Source organism: Zerene cesonia, chromosome 18, assembly GCF_012273895.1.
Source record: "Zerene cesonia ecotype Mississippi chromosome 18, Zerene_cesonia_1.1, whole genome shotgun sequence".
Taxonomy (NCBI): Eukaryota; Metazoa; Arthropoda; class Insecta; order Lepidoptera; family Pieridae; genus Zerene; species Zerene cesonia.
This window is the reverse complement of record NC_052119.1, coordinates 4,081,524-4,106,559: the sequence shown is the minus strand read 5'-3', so window position 1 is coordinate 4,106,559 and position 25,036 is coordinate 4,081,524. Positions and strand designations below refer to the sequence as shown.

Below are 25,036 nucleotides of genomic sequence, written 5' to 3'. Positions count from 1 at the left end.
AAAAAAATCAAATTGTAAAAGGAAGTAGTCAAAGAGTAGAGAACCTATATACTTTCCAAATAATATTCTGCCTCTTATCTAAAATAATGGATAGTGTACAGATGAGAAACTAGTTGGATTGCTTTTATTTCAGTTATCGATTTTGAAATGTATGGACAATACATTTAAAAATCGATTACTTAGAAAGAATATAAAGTAGAAAAGAATGCAGTCATTAATTTACGCTATTAAACTCTATAGTCTATAGTGTTTATGATTTAGCGCACGGAAAATTTATAATTAATATCATTAACACGTCAATGTTTAAGTGCCACACACTTATCAAGTATTTACATATAGGTGAGTGGTTGATAAGTTTGTGATAATTGAAGTGGAGGAAAACAGCTGCGCCATTTGATACTTAAATATTGTAGAACTTATATATGACGCGCAGAAACACAATTATGTAATAACACAGATTTTGTAGGAAATCACTGCTCAAATAATTAAATAGGTATATATAAAGATTTCATAATTGCACTTGTACCGGATTTTACTTTCTCTCGATGTTTTTATATCACTTTCCAAGAAATATAGTTAACTTTGTTCTCGAACGACTAGGTTTACACAGGAAACGATCGACTAAATTTAGGACACCATCTGCTATGCGTCCGTCCGTTTACCAGTTTTACTTTCCATAAGATTACCTATAACAGGTGATGGTGAAGGCTAAGCATTCCAGTTATGGGGTTACATGAGTAGTTGTTTTTTTTTCCTGTACATAAACCTAGTTTCTACAATGTACGGTTATTACTCTATTAATTTGTGATTGAACATACCTACATAAGGTGTAAGGTCAAGTGTGTGTTTCTGAAGCTCGCAAATAATTAATTATTTGTTTTATTTAATAAAATAATTTAATTAAATTATGGTGTAAATGTGGTTGTATGGTATAGTGGAACTCTGATTTCGTAACATGTTGTACATTTTGCAACAATGAAAACCAAACAAACCTATCTTCTATCTGTCATCCTAAAGTTACCAAATTTATCGTTTTTAAAGTTAATACAGATAAAGATAAACCTGCATATAGTCATGCATTTAAGCTACTGTAGGTATATTATGTAATCAACGGTTCCCCGAATGAACGATTACTATCCCTCATGTCTAACGAAATTTGAATGAAATATTGTGAAAATTTTCCATCGGATCTTAAATACATTATAATTGAATTTCAAACCGTGTGATAGTTATCTAATTCATTTTATCGTTAATATTTAAGTACTCAATTAACTAATAGGTTCTCCGTGACATAGAAAGAAACAAGTTCTAAGTCTATTAATGACTAAAATACTAAATTGATCTTATGTAGGACACATGTGTGGTTAACTACATGTCGATAGATATTGCCCCTATCATGTTAATTCGTTATGAAGATATAACAAGAGTAAACAAAAAGATAAAACAAAAAATAACAATAATTGTATAAATAATATAGGCGTGGGGATACATTTTAAGAAAGAAGTGTAGGTAATTCACATAGCAAGCGAGCTTCTCCAACTTTTTTTTCTTTTCTTCTTTAAAAATCTCAAAATTATAAAATCTAATAACTATGTATCCATTATTATTTATTAATCACATGACTATAGGTAGCTAAACGGGCAGCGCATGTGTTAAAGGTGTGGTACACCGTATTTGTGTGTATAGAGGTGTCAAAAAGAACTTGCAAGTAAGGCATGCATTATGCATATGAATTTGAAATATTGAAGAGTTTACTTCAGTCTTTTACATTTTTTATTATATTATATATATTTCTATCACTCATAAAACCTCTACAATAAAAATTTGTTGCATTTTTGTTGTTATAACTTTTACAAAATAATGTATTTATGTTAATATATTGAAAATTATCTATTTAAAAACTTGTAAAAAGTTTAAAAATCGTGCAATATTTTACTGCTTCATAAAACATTTTATTACCCAGTAGTTTAAAGTGTTCTGCGACGGTTACAGGTGCATTTAATAGAACATGATCCGTTCATACGCATTTAATGGCAGTGTTACATTAAAACTTAATGCTACTACAAATCCACTCATTTGTACGGAAACCGTTTACTTTTACGGCTGATCCAATCAGCTTCAACACAATGTTGCAATCGGGCGAACTTTGTTTGGTACCATCATCCCATTTTATTCTTAGATATATTTTAAAATGCATTAAATTCCGCAAAAATTACAGCGGTTACCGCAAGACCCTTGCGGTTGTTACGGGTAATTGTTTCAAAACATATGATCTTACCACATCGCTATACATCTAGTGCCATAACAATGCGGGTTGAGTGTCGACTCATTTGTCACTAGTGCGGCGTCTTTTAGCCGCGTCTTGTTTCCAGACGGTCAAGCTTTCATCTCAGCGCTGACTGATGACTTGATGGATATGTGAACGATTATAGCCTCATCTATATACAAGTCAAAGGTTAAGCCTTTCATTGTTAACAAAGACGCGGCATTTCAAAGACTGCTCGAATTCAATTTTATGATATAGAACAAAGTTGTAAATGTTACCCGATCACCTTAAGATGTTAATGTACGTATTTATACAGCCTTCATCTCGATTGCAACATATCGTTCTAAATACAAATTAAATAAATTATAGTTTATTCGGATAGCTTTTGTCCAACAGAGAATGTTCAAAAATTTTTTTGGAATTCCTTTTGGTATAAATTTGGTACATAATACGAAGAAATACGATTTACTAAAAATTTGTTATAGAAATTAATGCATATAGATAGCTACCTATTTTGGAACCTTGTATCATAAAATAAGAGCAAAATATGACCTCTTTATTATATTTAATCAGGGTTCCTTTTAAGGACAAAGATTCTATTGCAGCATGCATTGTTAGGCAAGTTCATCGACCCGCCTTTTAATTGTTCATATTTGCGTGATACGAAACAATGCTGGTTATTTGTTTTATTTGCATGCATACAGATATTAATATCACATGTATAATTATTATTTTAATTTACGTAAGGTAAACGATATACAATTTGTCCTGTGCATAATACTGACTCATTGTTTTGTTGTTGTTTATTTTGTCATAAAGTAGGTACCATTTTCTGCTCTGGATTTCAACTTTGAACTTTTGACAAGTCATATTTGGGTAATGTTTCATTCGTAGAGATCTATAAAATATCAAAATTTTCACAGCTTATAATTATTTAAAAGCATGTTTTATTTTTTTGAACATTTGGAGAGGCTTAAGGTCAATTGCAGACCTATCGCCTCTACAAATGGATTGCCGACTTTAAATTGGGAAGGATGAGAGGAATAAAGGAAAGGACTGGGATCGGTAAGGAAAAGGGTATGGGCCTCCGGCGCCCCCACTCACCGTACGAAACACAATAGCAAGCTATTATTTCACGCAGGTTTTCTGTGGGGTTGTGGTACTTCTCCGGTTAGAGCTGGCCCAATTCGTGCCGAAGCGTGCTCGACTCCCACAATAAGATAAGATATTTATTATAACTGCAACAGTTTGTACAGAGGAGGTAGGTCTTCGTAACTGAGACACTTCATTCATCCAGTTGTGTTTAGAAGTTATGGTATTTATTTATTTATGTATTTATTTATGGTATAAATCGATAAAGCGTAAATATACGTCCTATGTAACTATTGCACTGGATTAAAAGCCAGTGATGTCAACTTAACTTTGTAAATTTACCTAATATGTTTTGTATTATATAAAATGAAATTCCACTTATTTATAGCATAGTGGTGGTTATATTTATTTGTTTATCTGATTTCGTTGTTTCAATAGACTATTGTTGCTCTAAGATGATATTCTCAAGCTTTATGTACGTATTACGTAAGAAAGAGATGACAAAACAAACAACTTGTGTGCAATATAAATTATGAAAATAAAAAAGCAGTAAAATATACAAAACAACTCTGAGCTTATAATATAATCCCACATACCAGGATATAGGCTTCCTTTGTAAGATATATAAATAGTATCTACTAAAGGGGCGAGAGGTGAAGAGCGGAAACCCTTTGACCCTTTGTTTATCAGCGACGGCGCGCCGGATATGAACAGTTGCTGACGGAAGTGCGTAGTCAACAGACTTAATAATAACTAGGGTTGCCCTTTCTTAACTTTTGTTAACTTTTTTTGTTTTCCTTAGTACTAGAGATCAGTTCGAATTTCACATACATAATTTTGGCTAGAAAATTTACTCTAATGAGGTAGGTAGGTAGGTAGGTAGGTACTTCTATAGCATTGATGATTTAGCAATTTTCCTACTCAATTAGGTTGCATGATAGAGATAGACATAAGATAAGATGGCCCTTTACACATTGTTCTATGATTAAGTTTTTAATGTGTAAGGTACAAGCGTACAACGTACTTAAACAGACCATGATATACATTTTCTTTTTAATATTTCTTTTCAAAATTTCGAATAGATTTGCAAGACTTCTCTTTGTAGGTAAGCATCGTGTGATTAGTTAGTAGACATAGAATAATAAATATAGATATATGTGTTAAATGACTATTAAATATAAGTACTATTCAATATTCAGTTACATATTATAGGCAGTATGGACTGGATACTAGTACACTAGTACATAGCTATATTATTTGATGGTTAGACTTTCAAACCTTGGGCAATGATGGAACATTTAGCTCTGGCCACCGGAGTAATGGGATATTTAGTAGATACCAAATCCAAATAGTACACGGTAGTACTGAGTGTAGAATATTTTGTAATATCTTTCTCAAAATAAAAAAAAACTTGCTTCATACTAAATTATTTTCTTAGAACACACTCTCTAGTCTCTACATAATATATGTGACATATCATTATCTTATGTGCTTCAATAAGTATACAAATATATAGGAATATGTTTTACAAATACGAATCAAAAGGTTGCCTCAGTAGTAACACAACAATGGTTTAACTTTCACTTTAACTATTTGTGTCGCAAGTTAGTAAAATAGCTTGCGTAATAAAAACAATTATTAAGCTGAATTAGTATCTAGTTTAACAAAACACGTCAATCAGCCCTATGTTCTCGCAATACCACGCCTGCAGTCGACCTAAATATCGGCGAACACGCTCTGTCTGGCACTAAGACAACGATATGCTTTTAACCCTGAAGTACTTATGTTTTATGTATTTTTACATTTACCAAACACTTTGTGTTTTTGTATGTTAACTGAACTTCGATCATCTTATAAAATTTGGTTTATCGTACCAAAACAGAACTGGGACTAACAAGAAGAAATAGCGATAATAATAAAAGACATTAATAGAGAAAGAGATAAGATATAATAATTCTCCTTCCACCAAATCAAATTCAATAATATGCAATTATATTTATAAATACGGTAAACAAATACCAGTTTACTCATGGATTTAATTTCACATTTAAGTCGTTGTAGAATCACAAAACCAAACAAAACTTATGCTGACATACAACATTCCATATCTTGGCTGCGAGTTGTGAGCACACCTGTGGGATTAGCCACCCACAGTCATAACGAACAAACACTCACTCTGTGATTGCTGAGCAACTCAGCATTTATTTTCATTACAAACACTCACCGCTAGAAATTATTCGTTAGTAAAATACCGCTCATCTTAACTCGATTAAGTTGATGAACGAATAAACGAATAATGAAGTTTCCAATTATCTAACTTTTATACTTTTTGCTGTATGAGGAAAATTATTGAATTTTAGTTCTTTAATTGAAGTTAAATTTAGCACGTCGAAGCATCTACTCCAACTCGTGTTGCACGACAATCTTGCAGTGTTAATTACTAAAACATGAAGCTCAATTAGTTGTCCCAACGACGCCATTGACTACAACCATTCATGCCTCTAACAACCATTCATCTCCATTCTCCAGCAAACCTGCAGCCTTGTGGTTAGACCTTGATCACAAGAATTAGATTAGGTATAAACTTTTAATTTTGCGAGAGAATTAGAACTGTTATATAACTTTAAAGTATGAATTTATATACGCATTTAATATAATACATAACATCATCTCTGTGTTCATCCGTGACTATGGAAGAATTAATGTTCACTGTCATTATTAAATCACTATTGCAATAAAAAATATTATGAATGAAACATGATTCAGAGCTGTGTAATCGTATTATGATTTACGCAGCAATTTTATGGAAATATTTTCATTTGACGGAACCATTGCGAGAATTATACTTATCAAGGGCTAAAAATATTACAAAATGCACAAAAAAAGAAGTTAAACTCAATTGTTTAGAAGTAAAATTGTTAGTTGCTATTGCAGACTCATGTGACGTGTCATTGGCGCCAGCTACTGCGTTCCAGTTGTCAGAATAACACAACAGTCTTGCTTTGAAATTCCAGCTGATATTACTCAGTGCGAGGATAAAGCACGTTGTCAACATATACAGCCATACAGCCAGCTAGGATATGGTCGCCCGTCACAGACTACTGAATTGAGACTCACAGGGGCGATAATTGTGAGATGTTTAAATTTTTCAGATCTACCATTAATATTTCTACATGTTGATACAAAACATAAAATAAAAAATTATTCATAATTTTATTAGTAGATAAGCAAAAACTTATGTGTTTATAAAGCTATTTCTTTGTATAGAGCTGTGTTTTATTGCTCTCACTAGTGATATCACACGAAAATCTGTATAGAAGACTTATTTTATAGTCCACACGTTAGTAGTAACTAAAATCTAACACAAACGTAAAATCAAATACAAGAAAATAAAATCTATACATATTTGCTAAATATCTTGTACCCGCCATAAAAGTTTTGAAACGCATAACTACGCCAGTCTCTAAACCGTTGTTTATACTACGTATCATTTATCTTACTTGATATTTACGTTAAGCTTTACCTATTTAACTTGAAAACATTGTACAAGCGAGCATTGCAACAGAGTTGGTTGCGGAAGCGATGCAGATTTCTTGACCAACTAGCAATTGCCTATTCATCGGAGCAAATATAGCCTCGTGTTACTTGAATTTCATCACACATTTTCCTCTTAATGATTAATATTAAATTTAATTAATACATACAGTGATATTTTTACATGTTTTATAATGAATTAAATTATTCTGAAAACATTTCAACATAAAAAGTGAGTAATCTTATAATATATCTAATAAATTTCATAACGGCTACTAATGTTTTCTGTAAATTTAAAGTCATCATGATAAGGATAAAGTTTCTGAGTGTGACAGAATTACCTCAGCACAAGTAGCATCAGTAGGTAGTTACTTCTTGATGAAATGAGGATTTTTTTTTTAAATAAAGCTAAGAATCGAAAAAATTAAAGTTTCAAACATGTGTTATCGTAATGGATCAACATCATAATCTCCACATGATACTATAACAACCTACTTCTGTAGAGCTTATAATGACTAATATACTTTTTTGATTTTATTGTTTTTTTTTTTCTTATGAAGTTTTATGAGAGTACAAAGCTATATTATGTTATACTGGTAAAACTGACCCTGGGGACAGAGTAGCTTATTCCTATTGTCCTATAAACACAAAGTAAATGGTTTTTCTCCTACGAAAGAACAGAACGAACCATAACAAGAGCAGGGTAAATTTCAGAAAACTGAAATCAATAATCAACTCTAATCTCAACACATAGGAATAAAACGTGTCGCTGTTTGTTGATAATGAAATACAATCCATAGCTGCATTCTGGACGTGTTCCGAAAGCATGTCACATGTGTTTTATGACATCAGCCATTGTCGGTGGAACAATGTGCCCGATACGCGCACGCGCAGGCACGGTCACGCGCTGAATCACACCCGGGATATTCCCAAACAACTATCCAACATACTAATGTAGCAAAATAGAGTTTTCCTGTTGCCATTTGTGTGGTATTGGCAATGTATAAGGGTACAACTTTTGTTATAAACTTTTTATTTTATGTTTCCACCATCTTGGACAAACACTCGTAGGTACTAATGTTGAAGCTAACAGGTTTTTTATTATGACCAACTATATATACGGCCCTGCTGAACCTAATTAAGTACATATTATTTGCTTAACTTAGATAGAACGAAACAAGGTAAGAAGAAAAATCAATCCATGAAAACAAAATAGATGATGATGATCCCTTATGGCAAGCGACCTGACGCCTCACTTGTAAAGCAAGTATGTAATCATCCTCAACATACAGTAATGTTCTCAATTATAAAGGATTATGCACCTTGAGTAATCCTTACAATACACAATAATATAAAAGTACTAGTATAGAAGTATTTGACAACCACCGGTTATATCTTATTAAAAATTGTAAATAGTTGCCGAATACTAATCAACAAATCATAGGATCTTTCAATCAGCCTAAGTACGCAGTGAATCGTTTAAACTCTATAAACTGGACGGAATGAGCATTTACATATTCGTCAATCCTACTATCCTACTAATATTATAAATGTAAAAGTTTGTAAGGATGTGTGTGTATGTTTGTTGCTCTTTCACGCAAAAACTACTAAACCGATTGCAATAAAATTTGATACGTAGACAGCTGGACAACTGGAATAACATATAGGCAACTTTTTATCCCGATATTCCTACGGGATACGGATTTGCGAGAGTGAAACCGCGGGGCGCAGCTAATATAACTATATTTTCAACATCTGTATTCTGTGGACTCTGTGACACTCAACAGTATAAAACGGCGGTTATCGTATGACCCACAACGTTGATAGCAACGAATGCAATGTCCTTTGAAATCCACAAGGTTTGTTATCACCATTTACACTCAAAGCTGAATACCTACTTCATCTTTCATGGAACGCGATTGCTCATTGTGTAATTGATTAAAGCCCAAAGGCCAAAATCGCTCATTAAGGATAATGTTGACTCACAACGCGTCGTGGTCACAGCAAATGATCCACAACGCAAAATTCGTGTTGAGACTGTAATGAAAACGCAATGAAGAAAAGCCGTGACCAACTACCGCAAAAACAAAGCGAGCGTGCCACAGCAGCGGCCGTTCGGTGACAGACACTTTTTGTATGAATTTCAAATTGTTTATTAATTGATGTTCAGAACTCGACATGGATTTCTTCATTGCCAAAACGCGTCGTGGTCGAATCGTACGTCGGTAATGACACGTATTTTGCAATATGGATTTTTATTGAGACCACAACGCATTGTGAGTATTTTTTCGCTGATACACGTTTTCGGTGTCTGAGCGAAACACTAAACATAAATAATCAAACGCCATATCGACATAAGTAAAAGAGTTTCCTTCATGGCATTCGCCAATTATTATTGCTAGGTGTCTGTTCTGCATGTTGTTTCTATTTATACATACATTTTATTCTTAACCAAAAAATTATCACCCTTATGAAACGATGAATATTGATTATAATGATTGCAAAAAAATTCAAGAATCTGTCTGTCATGGAAGTGCCTGGTCAGCAAACAAGTAAAATAACCGACTTTATACTCAAAGCCATATACAGCAAAGCTTATTATTACCTCATGTTTGTTTAAAACCTACATGGTGATGAATGGTAGTGCATTTTGCGTCCTAAGCCCAAGTAGGGACGCTAAGTAAGGAGTGCCTCTGACTCATGCGGCGCCCACGCATACTTAGACTTTGAAATTCTACAAGATAGATGGCGCCAGGATACGTACTTTATTAAGTGTTTTAAAACAACTTAATTGATATAGTCTGACATTAGCTTTAATTCAGTGATATATACACATATGTATTTAAACATGTAATTCTTACAGTCTTTCGTCTTCGGAACAAAATGTAGGTATCTTTCTATACATAAAATTTTAAGGTTCCCCTTTAATGTAACTGGTAAGTAAGACTTTTAAATGAGATATAAATTTACAACCTAGTAGTGTTTAATTTAAATAACGAAAAAGGGAAAATACAATAAAATCATTTTGCTATTTGAACAAACATTAGGTACTGAAATCTTCAAACAACCTTAATCTGCATTGGCGCCGGTGATTCGCTACGCATTTACTCATTGCTGAGGGCTTTGTACTTGGATCTATTGTAGGTGGACGAAATCTGTTACAAGTTATAGGAGGTCTATAGGACATAATCTCATATGTGAGGTTATAAGTGTGCATTTTTACCTTAGTCGTAAATGTTATTGTCATTGCATCCGGCTATTAGCTGTGCAGAATTATAACTAACATCATTTATTACTAATTATGTGTCCAAGATTTCCTCATATAAAAAATTCCTCATTGATAATTTTATACTTACCTACAAGGTTTTACGTAACCGGTGGGGTGGGGGAAAGCGAGGCTCAGGCGCAACAAACTGCAGCCTTGCAAGGACGTTGCGTCTATACGCCTATAGTTAATTATCCTAGCCAGAGCTGACTCACCACTCACCGATTAGATTGGTAAAATGTGCATTTATGCAGTTGCGAGTGTAGCGACCTCTTGCGGTTAGAATGCAACGAACGGTGTCATTTAGTATGAAAAAACTATACACTATACATTCTTTTTTACAGCGAAAATAAAAAAGTCACGAGTATTATTCAATCCCGTCCAACAGTTAATACTACAAAATAAATTCTTTACTGCTTTCGAAATCGGGTAATGCATGCGACCCGGATGTGTGGGCGATTCTTTCAAAACCCTACAGACTTTCTTCTATCATTTACTTATTTATTAAAATGTGAGGTGTTTTATTTTGTTTAAACACTGTTAGCTAAATTAACCCATAACAGAAATTTATTTTATAGTATAGTTTAGTTTTCCTTAAGACTGTTCCTTATACTAACTTATAAATGACTGATTAATACAAAAAGAACTTGGCAAAGCCTTCCTTAGTACCGTGAAAGGAAATGTCCTGATAGCAAATTCACAGAATTATTATCGATAAATAGATTACGTCATAAGTTTAATAAGAATGTTGTTATTTAATCACTATTTACTGATAACTAGTACAACGAGTTAGTCTTCCTTCTTTCTTTACTTCAACCGGATCTGTGGGAACACTTCGACCCCTCATTTCATTTCCTTACAGATAATAAAGTTGACTGTTTAATCTTTATACGTTTACTAATATCATTATCGTGTACAAAGGTCTTATGTTGAGACCATGACGCATAATATAACAAATATATGCCCTATTTTGATAGCCTCTTTAGACTTGCACATGTTTACTAAGAAGAAGACAACATTAATTTCATTTTGAAGAAATAGTGATTCTATTGGCTATTTTGAGAAACGCTAGTCATGCTAGAGCTAATCTTAATCAATTCGTGGTAAAATAAAACGACAAGCAACTTAATATTAAATTTTGAAACAACTAGTTTTGTGTTCGCCAAACCAACATTTATATTAGGTACATATTAAAATAATTAGCTATGAGAATATATAGTTAGAAAGAAATATAAAATTATCAATTTATTTAGCAATTTCCTTTGTTTAATATGAATATAGCCAGACCGTGCATAAATTCTTCACCCCTAATAATAAACAGAACCAATGAAGATTCTTCCTATATGAATGAATGATTTTATTATCTTGGCGAAGTCTAGCTTTTCCTCGTGAAGCATTTTGCATATAAATATGATTCCAAAAGTATCCCTGTGAGCGCCGACGTCTGAGATATTTCTGAAGTCGGCGTCCGTTTATTCTCGGCCAGACGGGGCGCCTCTATATAGCTGAGCTAGCTTACGACACATCACCTTTCCAAAAACTTCGCCTTTGATCTAACGGCTAACCAGCTATCGAAACCAATTTCCTTTTATTACTCACCTTTGATGATAAGTGTTTGAAATTAGGTTTTTCTAAAATTAAGTAGCTTTTACGCATTTCACGTGCACTTCACTAACACTGATGAAATTTGTAGCTAATCTATCATTACATTTAAAGTATATGATTAATTAAGACGTTATAACCGTTTAAAAGCGTATTACTCTAAAAAAAAAAAACAAACGCAACGTGTCAATATTCATAACGCACCACGCTTCCATTATACCTACAATGATAATCAAAGCAAGAGTGCACGACTTTTCCTTTTTACTTCCTGCGGTGGTCACGACCTTATTCCATCCATATTCATTAACACTCATATTACTTTGAGTCAATTATTCGATAATTTTTAATAAATAATTTCAAATGAAAAAATATTCATGGACATAGGTAAATAAAACACATAATAAATAACTATGTAAGCCACGGGCCTACCATAATATATTAGATCAAATCAGATCCAACTTATAATACAACAAACAATTATATACTACACGGTACATACACACCTATATGGAAATCTCGACATTGTTAAGCTGTTATATGTCCGAATAGACGAAATAAAGATGTATTATACATAGCAGATTAACAGAGCCATTGTTATTTTTACATTATCTAATTTTGTATTTTTCAGAAGGTTTTTTCCTCTTTAGAGTTCTGATGTTACAGTTAACATTTAAATTTAGACTAAATTCGAAACACTATTATTGCATTTTGAACAATTATTCTAAATAGTATTATTCTATTTATGTACAAAATTCCGAAAGTGTATAAACATAATAAATAAGGCATTATAATTGTAGTTAAGTCAAGTCAATTCCATACAAACTGAGACGAATTTTATTTCAACCACATTTTTTTTTTCATATCTGACATAATTGATACCTTTAATTTTGGACAAGATTGTACATATATTTAACATAATAATGAATTACGTATGTACTATTAATTCAATCTATTAAGAAATTGTATGGTCTTTTATAAATAGTAATAAATAATATATTTGATCTGCCAAAATATTTAATTTCTTCGAAAAAAAAAAGGCATAATTTTTTTTATATTTTATTTCGAATGCTCGTCTTTCCCATGATAGCTTATTCTATTCTGTTATTTCTTAATGGTAGATAATTCTAGGTAAGCAATATTCAAATAAATGTTACAATAAGTCGATCTTAGTTTATGGACATTTTGTTAATTCTACTATCTCACAAATGAGTTCACTTTCATATATAGTCATTTAAGTTGATTCATAAAACCTATTGTGAAGTAATGTAATAAAACATTGTACGGGTATCCAGTTTCCAATAAAAAAAAATAATTGTGTTTTTCTTTAAAGAGCCGTTTACTACTTTTCGATACATTTCTGTATCCACTCTTTGTGCAAATAATATAGGTGTATATTTAAAAGACACATCTATGATGCTTAACAATTCAATAAATTTAATTGCAATTAATAATATTCAAAGTCGAAATTGAATTAAAATACTTCTACAAAATTTGAACACGTTATTACATAATAATAAATTTATAAAATATTGCTACAAATTTAATAAATTCATGAAACAATTAATTTATTGGTATAATTTACTCCATAATACATGGTTATAACGAACCTGGAATACTTAAAAAAAAATATGGTTCCACTCAGACCGCATGTTTTCAAAATCTTAGATACACTTGCCTTGCCTATAAATGGCATTAATAGTTTTACGAAAATCAGCACCTAAAAACGAACCATATTTTTGAAAACTCATTGGAATTTCCCTTGTGTACATCACTTATTAAATTTAAAGAACACACGTTTTCTTAAATACCAATTACCTTTTTTATTCATTTAAAGCATCTGTGCCAGTTCTATTTGTATCAAAGCGAATGCTTAAATAGGTATGCGACCTATATTTTATTCTTTATAAAGTAATAGTGTATCATTGAAATTAGAAGTGTGAAGGCCTAAAGCAATCTTCCGTATACCATATCTGTACCTACTTATTAGTTATATATCTAATATATTAATCATAGGAAGGTAGATGATGTTATCACTTTGTAGCTGTTGACTGCAACGCGACGCAACGCCTGAAAAAAATGTTTCATAAGGTTTCACGCAACCCTGATAAGCCATAGACATATTTAATTGTTTTTTTTTACACCTAACTAAAACACATGTACTTTTTGTTTATTTTACCCAAAAACAGCTTTTTTTTTTAGTCTATTATGTAAACACCTTCTAGTTGTTTTATTCCACATTTATATCTGTCTCTGATAATAAATTCTTTTCTTGGAATATCATAACTTTATTGAATTAAACATTATTCTTATAATTGAATGAACCCTCACAGGAGATCCGTGTCGGAAACAAATATGGGCTGATCATTATGATGACGATGAAACGTTATTTGTTTCATGGCCGCCGACTGCGACTGCTCACGGGCGGTGGTGATCGCTTACCATCAGCCGACCCAACAGCGCACATCAATTCTGGATGGAACGTTCTAGAAGCCTAACCTAATGTCCTCACTGCCTCAGTGCTACGACGTGGCGCGGCAGGCGGCGCGCGCATCACGCGAAGTAGGCGCGCACGAGCGCCTTGACGCCGGCGCGGCACAGCGGGCACGCCGCCAGCGCCGCGCTGCACTCCGCGCACGACACCAGGTGCCCGCACGGCAGGAACACCATGCTCACCTGCCACACGACACGCACGCTCGGTTATAAGCCAGCTGTCGTATATTCTGTGCAGCTTATTTGTACACTTGAGGCGAATCACAAAAATTACATGAAAACAAATACAATCTAATGAGCCAATTTACAAGAACTATAATGAATCAATGTCAACTTATTTTTTTTACATTGAATGAGTCATTTAGCGCGCACGACACTTTAAAATAAGCTGATTTTTAAACTCAAAGAGATGAACGAAAGCCTAAATACTTAAAAACAACCAAAAATATGGGTGCTGTAAATTTTAATATATTGTTAATAAAACAAATAAGTAGGTTAGGTTAGCAGTTAGGTTTAGAAGTAGTTAGGTTTAGGTTAGGTACCATAACTTAGTAAATAAGTAGATAAATTTTATCAATTGGCATTATAAAATATAGACAAGGATTATGTGTTTGATGGAAGTACACCAACTCCCACAGATCCAGGTGAGCATGGTCACATGGTTGCAATTATTGTATAAATAACAAGCTCTTAATTTTCTCTCCGTAAATTATCAATTTTCTTTATGAAAATCGGTGAAACCTTGCTTGCATTGAATAAATAACAAAAGATACCTAAATTCGCACACATTTTTACGGAATTTCAAATTTTTTATCAAAATGAAGAAAAATACATTAAAACGCCCTAATCAAAACACCGCGCATAAAACACCTTACACCACAACACCACCGCAAACAAAATCCTCACCTCATTATCCATACACACTTTACACAGCCTGGCCTCTTTCAACTGCCTATTTTCTTCTTCCAGACTCAACTCTTTCTTCTCTACTGGTACCGGGGTCTTCGACTTCTCCGGTCTCTTGTCAGTTTTGACCGCAGCGTTATACACTTGGACACTTCGACCAGTTTGTGCTTCGGGCGGCATAGGTGATGATGACTGGCTATCTGAGCTGGATATTCTGTTATCAGAGTTTTCATCTGGCATTACAAATACCCTAGAAGAGAAAAATGTTTTAATGATCGGAGTGAAAAAACGTTTTAACGGATTTTAAATAGAATCTCTTTGTACATTTCCTATACTTTACAGTGAACTAGGACACGACCAGACAGACTAGTTAAATTGTGATTTAGATATTTATAATAAAAAAAATTGCTCTTCTGCTGTGACATATAACCAGAAAAAGCAAAGACTTACAATTTTCAACATTTTAATGGCTACGATATGACTTAGCCCTCGAAAAAGGGTGATAGGGATGCCACTTATCACAATTTCTGTCATCTTGTCTTTAATTAAGCAAATCTTGTAATTTGTTGAGAAATAGATATATTTTATTATTAGCTGTTGCCCGCAGCTTCGCCCGGGCGGTCTTAATAAATTTTCATGGTACAAACATTCATCCCCCCTTTTATCCGTGAGGGTAGAATTTATCAAAATCCATTCTTATCGGATGCCTCCGTCATAACATGTATCTGCATATCAAATTTCAGCCCGATCCGTCCAGTGTTTTGGGGTGTGCGTTGATAATTTACTATGTCGGTCAGCTTTAATTGATATATATTTAGAACATTATTATTACCGTAAAAAAGGGTACGTTTCTAGTGTACAAGCAGCGCAATTCTCACCCAGTGGTGCTGCCGAATATCCTGAGCGTCTCGGTGAGTATGTCCCGCGCGAAGCGGTGGCTGCGCGGCGACACGCCCCACGGCTCCTCGTCCAACTGCTCGTCCAGTATCGCGTCTATCAGCGCGTCCGATGTGGGAAACGGTGTTCCTGCGATACATAACAGCATATATAAGAACGAAAAAAAAAAGAAAACGCATTTGTTGCCCAAAACAATGGCGTATCGTAAATCGAGAAGTCGCGGGTTCGAGACCAGCCGAGCGCACTGTGAATAAATTGATTTTTCAATTTATCTATGCTTGTGGATAACATCACAACTGCTCAATACGGTGAAGGAGAACATCTTATACCCTCGCATCGAGATATATTCATTAAGAGAGATAGACTGCGCCATGTGCCTAAACCGGAAAGGAAAGTAACTCTGTCCTTGTTTATCACCTTGTGTTTCACCTTTACCTTAAAAAATCGCTATGCAGCGATAAGACCGCCGATGTTATATAGTAAATATATTAAGTTTCTTTGTAGTTTTGTTCTAGAGTAAATAAGAATAAATTAATTAATTATTTAGTAAATAAATAAATAAATGTATCGCATTTAGGAATTCTTCCGTGGGGTACGTACCGGTAGAACGCAATCTGCGTACAACGGCTCTGCGCACGCGCGCCACGTCCAACCCCGCGCCCAACGCCGCCGCAGCCGCTTCACCCTCCATAACCGCCTCTATCTATACATTGTAATAACGAAATAAATAAAAAAAAACTCAGTCATAGCGACGGACGGGACAAGTTAAAACTTATAACTTTCTAATTTAATTTTAATATTATTAGCACGAGGGTGACGTGAATCCATAACAATTTCTCCAACCAAATAGTGCACAGACGGTTAAAGAAAATTTAAATTACATAAGCTATTAAACTCTTTTGTACGTATTTTTCCAAATAGTCATTTTAATTATAGATATATACTAATAGATAAAAACAAATAGATTGAATCCAGAAGTTTTAAATAGGCAATTAATAATAAAGTGCCGGTTGTTTTTAGCACGATGGATTACTGATGCTTAGGTCTATAATTTTTTAGTGTTGCCTTATAGAAATTAAAATGCTCCTAGTGTCAATAGTAAGAATTTGGACTAAACTAAAAATATCGAATAATTGTTGTCCGTTTGACTCTTTATGTGTATACAAGCCTAATAAATAACCAATAAGACTTTATACCATTTCAAAATACTTGTGATCTTCTGAATGAATAAAAAATAATGTAACTAAATTGCTATATTTGTCATCGTGCATGAAAACGCATAAGTACGTCTATATCAAAATTGACGTCACTGCACGGCAGTTAAAGAAGTACACATTTATTTTTACGTTACTCCATTCTGTTAGAGTTCATAAATACCCTATTATAATTTCCCATATTTCTTTGAAGTAATAATTAAATGTACTTGTTACACTAACATCGTATCGTTTTACCTGGCTTTCTGTAACGGGATAATTATTTGCCGAATTTCTAGATCTAGAAGTTCGATCCGCCGTGAGCTGAAATTTATAAATGTTCAAATTATAATCCATTAGTAATTTTATCAGACACCAGTGAATTTATATTATGACAACGATCAAGTAACAAATAGAGGTCCATATCCTCTTCCTCACTCCATTATTCCCGTCAGTAATCCTTTCTCCAACATCCCTTGCTCCTGAAAACCTCCCTTATATCTGAAGCATTTTTACAATACTTGTAAGCATTATGAAAAACTAGCTTTTATTCGCGGTTTCGCAAGCGTTATAGCCCGTGTACCCTTATCCCCTTTTTATGTTATTATACACTTATATATAAACCTTCCTCTTAAATCACTCTATCTCTCTAAAAGAACCCCATCAAAATAGAACCGAATCGACAGAAAGCGACTTTGTTTTACGTAGAGCCTCTATCCTGCCTCTAGCTGTATTTGAAATTTGTATTCACATAATTCAATATATGCATTTAATAAGTTAGTTATGATTGGAAACATGATCTCACCGTCCTCTGTCCAACTGGCGCCTCCACCCGTTGCGCCGAGTCGACGAACTGCTGCCCCTTGAGCAGCAGCACGTAGCCGCACTGCGGGAACCAGCGCGCGTGCTCCCGCCACGGTATGTCGCCCGCTTCCCATTTCCCGAGCCCGCCGTCGCAGTAGAAACAACGGACCTGGCAACCCCACCATGACGTCAAGTCATATCTAGGTCATATAGATCTAAATATGACCTAGAAGTCGTCATCATTCTCCCAGCACAGGAGTTACCGTGATTTCTGGAAGTAGTGCTCAATCTGTTGTAGGAAAGTGATGACGATATATCTATGCTATTTTTTCCCGCGCTGAATTTAATTGGCATCTTACTGCTTTATGCTCCTATACTCATGGTAACTCACCTGGTAAAAGTAACTCTATGACATTACTAGAGTATTAAATGATACAACTTCAAATAGGATCTTAAAATTTTACAGTAATTTTTTGATTTAAAATTGGGAGCAATGTCACTTGAAATTAATGATCTTTTTTAAATTAAAATTTCTCAATCAAATAACAAAACACATTCAATTATTAAAGAAGATTAAGGCAAAACAATGGTAAAAAAACACAAACCTGATCCTCAACACCAGTATAAAAAAAACCTGCTTCAGCAAGCGACTGGGGAGCTTGTGGTCTATCATATGGCCATCTATCAAATGTAGCAAGCCTCGCTGGCAGAGAAGCCTTAGTAGGGTGTCTTGCACCACCGCTAACGACGCCTAGCTCTCGCCATGTACTACCAGCGGCAACTACTTGTTCATTGTGTACCGCACCACTTCTGGAAGATTCACTGTTAATTTTCACTTATTATTTGATAACTTAACAAAATCTGTAGAAAACATGAGATACTCTATGTGATGTTAAAGAATAACTTATGTCAATTTAAAGGTTTCGGGAATTAAATTCAATAATAAAAAAAATATAGTTTACTTTTTTATTTAAATGAAATAAACATATTGGAACACATATACTGATTTTGTTTTAGTCAGTTTTGTGAAGATTTTTAATTCAGAAGGTTAAGTATTTATAAAACACTATAAATAATCAAGCGTGATCCTGTGCTCACAACTGCATTCTTGCGTACAGAAATAGTAGATACAATATATTCAATGGAATATGCACTCTTAATAAAATTGGTAGATACAATATGACTTGATGAACTTGTATTGTTGTTGAGAAAATGAAAATGGTACAGGAAAAAATGTAGAAAATCCAGTAGGCAGTTTATCCTTGTAAACAGCTGTTTCGAGACAGGCACAGACAAGTAATTCCCACAAAATTTGATACATATTACCAATGAATTAATTTCAGTTTTGTCGTGATTTAATATTAACCATGACTCACGTTTGTGGTGCAGCTTCATTAGGCGGCGGCGGCGTATACGACTCATAACTGGATGATAATGAGTTACTACTTTCATTATCTCTTCTCTCTACTTGTATAGCAAATTCACAATTCGGGAAGTACCTGTAAGTGTGTATGTTTCAAACTTTACAACATTTCAAAAGGAGATTATTTTGTTGCATTTAATGCCTTATTACTGAGAGGCTAGGCGTTGCCAGGGTTTGGCAAAATGACGCAGGTTGGAATCCTGACTTGGGATCAAAAAAAATTCTGTTCTTTTAAAACTACTCATTTATAACGCATTTTATTGCAATATTTATTACAATATCCTTCTTCACTCATTTATTGCAATATTGCAACAAATCTTTCATATTTAAAACAAATATTATAACTGCATCAGATTAAAATTAAATTAAATTAAATACATTGAAGTCATTGGTTTGCAATATATCCAATTTATTTTTCAATTTATTATACATCTACATAAAAAACTAATTGTGACATTCTGATAAGCTATCTACTATCCATCAAACAATGTAATAAAGACCTTCATAGCCCAACAAACTAAGTTTGTGGTGATGTTTTTATTTCCAACATGGGATTCATTTACCTTCTATGTATTTCCAGAGGGGACCCTAAAGAACCCAAATTCCTAAATGGCGCAAGTTCTCCTCCGCACCATGCACATCGCAAGCGCCCCCCACCTGCATGGTAAAACCCAGCATTTACTAATGCTTCTCGGGAAACTGAAGTGTCCTGTAAGAGTAACAATATTAAAAAACTATGCCATGTTCTTACAAATCATATATGAAGGATGTTAATAGATTTGACACTGACATTTAACCAAACAATACTATTGTTACTTAAGGTGATGAAACATGCACAACCATCAACAAAGTATATGATGTAATATTCTGCCATTTTAGGAAATCATCCTTTAGAGCAAAGCTAAGTAGGTATAATATGCACAAAACTTACATTCCAATTGTTCACATAAGACAGTAATCTCAGTGCATCACTTCTATACATTTGATCTTCTGCAGTAACTCCATACTCATCAGGCAAATATGATTGTTCTTCAACGCCTTCAGATGAAGCTCGAGGTGCTTCATTTACAGGGACACAACCCTGACCAAGCACCGAAGGAATATTACCAGATAATTGAGGTGTCAAAACAAATGAGCAGTTAGGTGCTAGCAAACGATGTCGCCACATGACTTGGTCACCATAATTCCATTCCGATATCTTTCCTCTACAACTGAAACATTCAACTTCACAACCATTTCCTGTGTAAAAAAAACCAGCCCGTGCAATTCTAATAGGATCAACTGGAGCTGAAGCAGGCCAGTTTGTAAAAGTATTCAGTCTATTGCTTTCTATATTCATAGTTATCTTTACAAAAACGGAATTGTGAATAAAGTGTATTTGACAATCAGTTTAAATGTGCGGCTATCTATATTGTTCAGAAATAATTAACATCTCAATTATTTGAGACTATACCAATCCGAGAAATTCTGAATCAATATTGATATGTCAAAATGACAGCGATGAGTGAGACTCTAATTTGACAAACACAGACTGAGAATTATTTAAGCAGCTCTTCTATAAACGACAAAACCACCGAGTACCTATAACAAAACGCACTTAACGAAATGTGAATCGTTCATACATTATTACACGATCTTTACTATACACCATTAGTAAATGCCGGAAAAACAATAAATCATAAACAACGAAAATATAACACATTTTATTGTGATAGTCGAGCACGTTTCGGCACTAATTGGGCCCGTTCGCACCGGGGAATTACCACACCCCTACTGAAAACCGGCGTGAAATAGCATACTGCTGTGTTTCGTTCTGTGAGTGGAGGAGCCAGAGGCCCATAGTCTTTTCCTTACCCTACCCATCCCTTACCAATTCGAAGTACCAATCCATTTGTAGAGGCGTAAGGTCTGCAAATGATCTTACGACTCTCCAAATGTTTATGGGCGGTGGTAGCGCTTACCATCAGACGATCCACCATCTCCATTACCGACGTGACATAAAAAAATAAAAACATAAAAACTTCAGTTATGAACTTATAACGTAGGTATATTTAGTATATTACATACTATATACACACACAAAGTAAGCACTATATACTATATAGTGCTTACTTTGTGTACTATGTAATTCATACGGTCTAAATAGTATTAACACGGATAACATAATACTATAATAGGTATTTAAAATTCTATACTGTATTTTACTATGTATTTACTTGAATAGCCTTGTTCATATGTTTTGTTCTCACTACAGGCACTAGTTGATAAAGATATCATGTCTCTTTTTATAGCTTTACACCACTTAATACTCATAGCCTTTAGGGATAAAAAGGAATATTTTATCTCGAGCTTTTCTTATTGTATTTTTGCAGTTAGGCCCAATGCAATACTTATCAGGGTTTTTTGTTTTGTCTATGAAGAGAGAATGTTGTTCCATAGCGGTTTGTTTATTTAAAAGAAACAACGGTGGTTAATCAAAAAACGAAACTTCACCAACGACTTTGTTTGTTATTATGAACTGTGACGTCACATCAAACGCGCCAAAATGGCAGGTGTTTAAATTGTCTATTTTATTTGGTTTTTTTTCAAACTTTTTTTTAATACTTGTAATTACTTTTTACGTATGAAATTTTTTTTAATGTATTTGTATTTTACATTGTAAACTATTAGATAACAAAATTAAAAAATACATGCATATATATATAGTAGTAGCATTATTAGGTGTGTTGCGCGATTATGTGTAGTACTGATTATGTTATCTGTGGTAGTACTCATCACATGGCTAGTACTGACCACAGATAATATATAATACTGTCGTACTACATTATTCTGTGTTGCGAAGTTTTTGATATCTTCTCATTTATAAACTTTAGCAGAGTAGTATAGTAATTAGTAATACGAACTTTAGTTTGCTAGTAAATAAAAGTTATAATGTTTTTAATTTTTATTGGTGTTTTTCTGGTTTTAATATGCATTTTTATATTAATTTTGCATTTTTCTCTAGAGAAAAAAATAAAATACAAGGATTTAAATCAAAAACATGTTGTGGTTACCGGCGGGTCTAGTGGAATTGGTAAAGCGGTTGCTATAGAGGCCGCAAAATTAGGAGCCAATGTTACAATTATCGGTCGAGATGTTAACAAACTCACCACAGTGGTAAATGAAATATCAAATGATCATGTTATTCGCAAAGACCAAAAAATACAATACGCGTCATTAGACGTTACATCTGATTATGATTCGATAAAAAAATGCCTTTCCGAATTAGAAGAAAAAATTAGCCCCATATTTATGCTGATCAATTGTGCTGGAATGTGCATTTGTGGGCAGTTTGAGAAAATGAAAGTGGAAGATATAAAACACATGATCGATCTCAATTATTTTGGGACAGCTTACCCAACCAGATATGTATTAGAAGGAATGAAAGAACGAAATGAAGGGTTAATAGTTTTCGTTTCTACTGAAGCAGCACTTTTGGGTAAGTAACATTAATAATTAATTATTTAATTTAGCATTCCACCTTTGCGTCAGCCCATCTAACTTTAAATAATTCCAGCAAATTGTATATTAGAACCTTTCTCGAAAACTTCGCACTTCATTATTTTATATATATATTTATATAGTACAGTAATTTTTGAGTTTGTCTAGTTGTGTTGTCAGATGTGGAAGAGAACTTTGCCTTATAAGATGTTTTGATGAAAATTTGGTAATTTCAGGTATTTATGGGTATAGCGCATATGGTGCAGCTAAGTGGGCAGTAAGAGGTCTGGCGGAATCAGTATTCATGGAATTAGTTGGAACAAATGTTCGACTTACACTAGCTTTTCCACCTGACACTGACACACCAGGCTTCAAATGTGAAGAACTTACCAAACCTAAGGAGACAAAACTAATATCTGGTTCAGGGGGTCTCCACAGTCCTTCAAAAGTCGGCAAGAAAATGATAAAAGATGCTTTGGTAAATTTCTTATAATGTTGAATATTTGATTTGAGTAATATTGAAGGCCTCTTTATTTGTGTTGATCAATACGAATTCATCTGATATTTAATAAAAAACCTTTTACAAGAAACTGGATGTAAATATATTTGATGTTTTTTGTAAATATGTTTGCCACAGTTTGATGAAAGATGTGGGTTCAAAACTGCTTGATAAAATTTTTTCTCATTTAAAAAGCATTTGAATACTATAAAACTCAAAATTTATTTATTTTTTATCAGAAAATCAAATCTTTGTTAAAAAAGGTCTGAATAAAGCTCAAAAATTTTATTATTTCATATATTTATATTTATGTTCATATATATTTATGTATTAAATATAAAAATGTCTCAGATTTATAACACACAAACATAAAATATAAGAATAACTTGTTTGAGCCTTGAGTATTTTCCATTTTAAATAAATTCTACAATTCCAAGCATGCACTGGATTATATTATAAGATTTTCAAGGATTTTAAAAGTCATTTGTAATTTTTTATAAGTGAATTGGAGTGTGACATTTGCTATAAGTAAATAACAGAGGTTCTCAATTTGAAATTATTTTTTATTTTTACAAGTTCAGTGCAATTTGTTTTGGGAAGCTGTTTTTGTTTGATAGCAAGTCTTGAAATAATATGAAGCATCTGAATGTATTTCACTAAGGAAGCCAGAATAAACAAACTTTGGTTTTTTTTTAATAATAGTTGTTTTTTTTTTGTTTCAGAATGGAAAATCATACTCAGTTTTTGGATTCAGCGGTCATATACTTTCTTTATTATACTGTGGCACTATAGACAGTGTGAACCAAGTATTGCTTCAAATATTAAGTATGGGATTTTTAAGAGCTATTTTTGTAGTAGTAATATTGTCCTTTCATAAAATTGTTAAAGATGGTATGAAAGAAAAGTTAAATGAACAAAATCGAAAAGTGAAATAATGAAGACTATTGCTTATTGCACTATATTAATGCATTTAATTATTTATATTTTACGACTGAATTTTTATATGGAGAGCTTAAAGAAAATATTTTATGACTATTCATTTCAAGTAAAGTAATTGTTGTATTTCATTATCAGTTTAGTTTAAGTTTTTTTCTACTGGACTGTGTGAAAAATCGATAAATAGGTTCGTCATCTAGTCAGTCTATAGTTAAAAAAACTTTCCATGGCATCAATAAATGATTTAGCTATGTGTATTGTTGTAAAAAGTGCATAAGGTGTTTTTTTTTTCATGTGTAGGTGTGATTTAATAAAGGTCTAAAAAGGTTAATATTTTCTTAAAATTTTTACTTCTCTATATGTTGTGCATAACATAGAGTTATGTATAATCATTAGCTCACGCTTTTCAAAATATAGAGGGCTGTCTGATTGTAATGTTCCGGTAGCGTATACGGAACTCAGATTCTGAATTCATAAAGGCATTCCAGCTGTGTGAGACCGGCCTTATGCTCCCAAAAAACATAAATACTAAACTAACCCGTTAATTAACAGTCTTTTAAATCAAGTAAATATTTTAATAAAAGTAAAATAATTTACTGTAGGTAGGTAATTACTGTATTGATTATTAGGTTTTCATTTGAAGTACAGT

At 33.3% G+C, this 25,036-nt stretch overlaps 2 protein-coding genes across 6 annotated transcripts; one reads left to right on the top strand and one right to left on the bottom strand.

The window, feature by feature from the left end:
* Nucleotides 1–12,160: 12,160 nt before the first annotated feature.
* Nucleotides 12,161–20,954, bottom strand: LOC119833833 (baculoviral IAP repeat-containing protein 7-B). Of its 5 annotated transcripts, none has more exons than XR_005287977.1 (11): nucleotides 20,404–20,954; nucleotides 20,036–20,181; nucleotides 19,426–19,548; nucleotides 18,655–18,871; nucleotides 18,051–18,218; nucleotides 17,504–17,569; nucleotides 16,653–16,755; nucleotides 16,034–16,181; nucleotides 15,156–15,405; nucleotides 14,256–14,432; nucleotides 12,161–13,826 (listed from the first exon to the last, which is right to left on the bottom strand). XR_005287977.1 is itself a non-coding variant. In XM_038358030.1 (11 exons), exons 1-10 carry the CDS (start codon nucleotides 20,809–20,811, stop codon nucleotides 14,310–14,312), a joined length of 1,752 nt encoding a protein of 583 aa, XP_038213958.1. In that variant the 5' UTR covers nucleotides 20,812–20,954; the 3' UTR covers nucleotides 12,161–13,826; nucleotides 14,269–14,309. The 5 variants fall into 5 exon arrangements, 1 of the variants encoding a protein (XP_038213958.1); XR_005287980.1 differs by having other exon boundaries at nucleotides 15,156–15,369; XR_005287978.1 differs by having other exon boundaries at nucleotides 18,655–18,859.
* Nucleotides 20,955–22,345: 1,391 nt separating this feature from the next.
* Nucleotides 22,346–24,718, top strand: LOC119833802 (3-ketodihydrosphingosine reductase). Its single transcript, XM_038357987.1, has 3 exons — nucleotides 22,346–22,950; nucleotides 23,189–23,430; nucleotides 24,174–24,718. Exons 1-3 carry the CDS (start codon nucleotides 22,404–22,406, stop codon nucleotides 24,384–24,386), a joined length of 1,002 nt encoding a protein of 333 aa, XP_038213915.1. The 5' UTR covers nucleotides 22,346–22,403; the 3' UTR covers nucleotides 24,387–24,718.
* The last annotated feature ends 318 nt before the right edge of the window (nucleotides 24,719–25,036 follow it).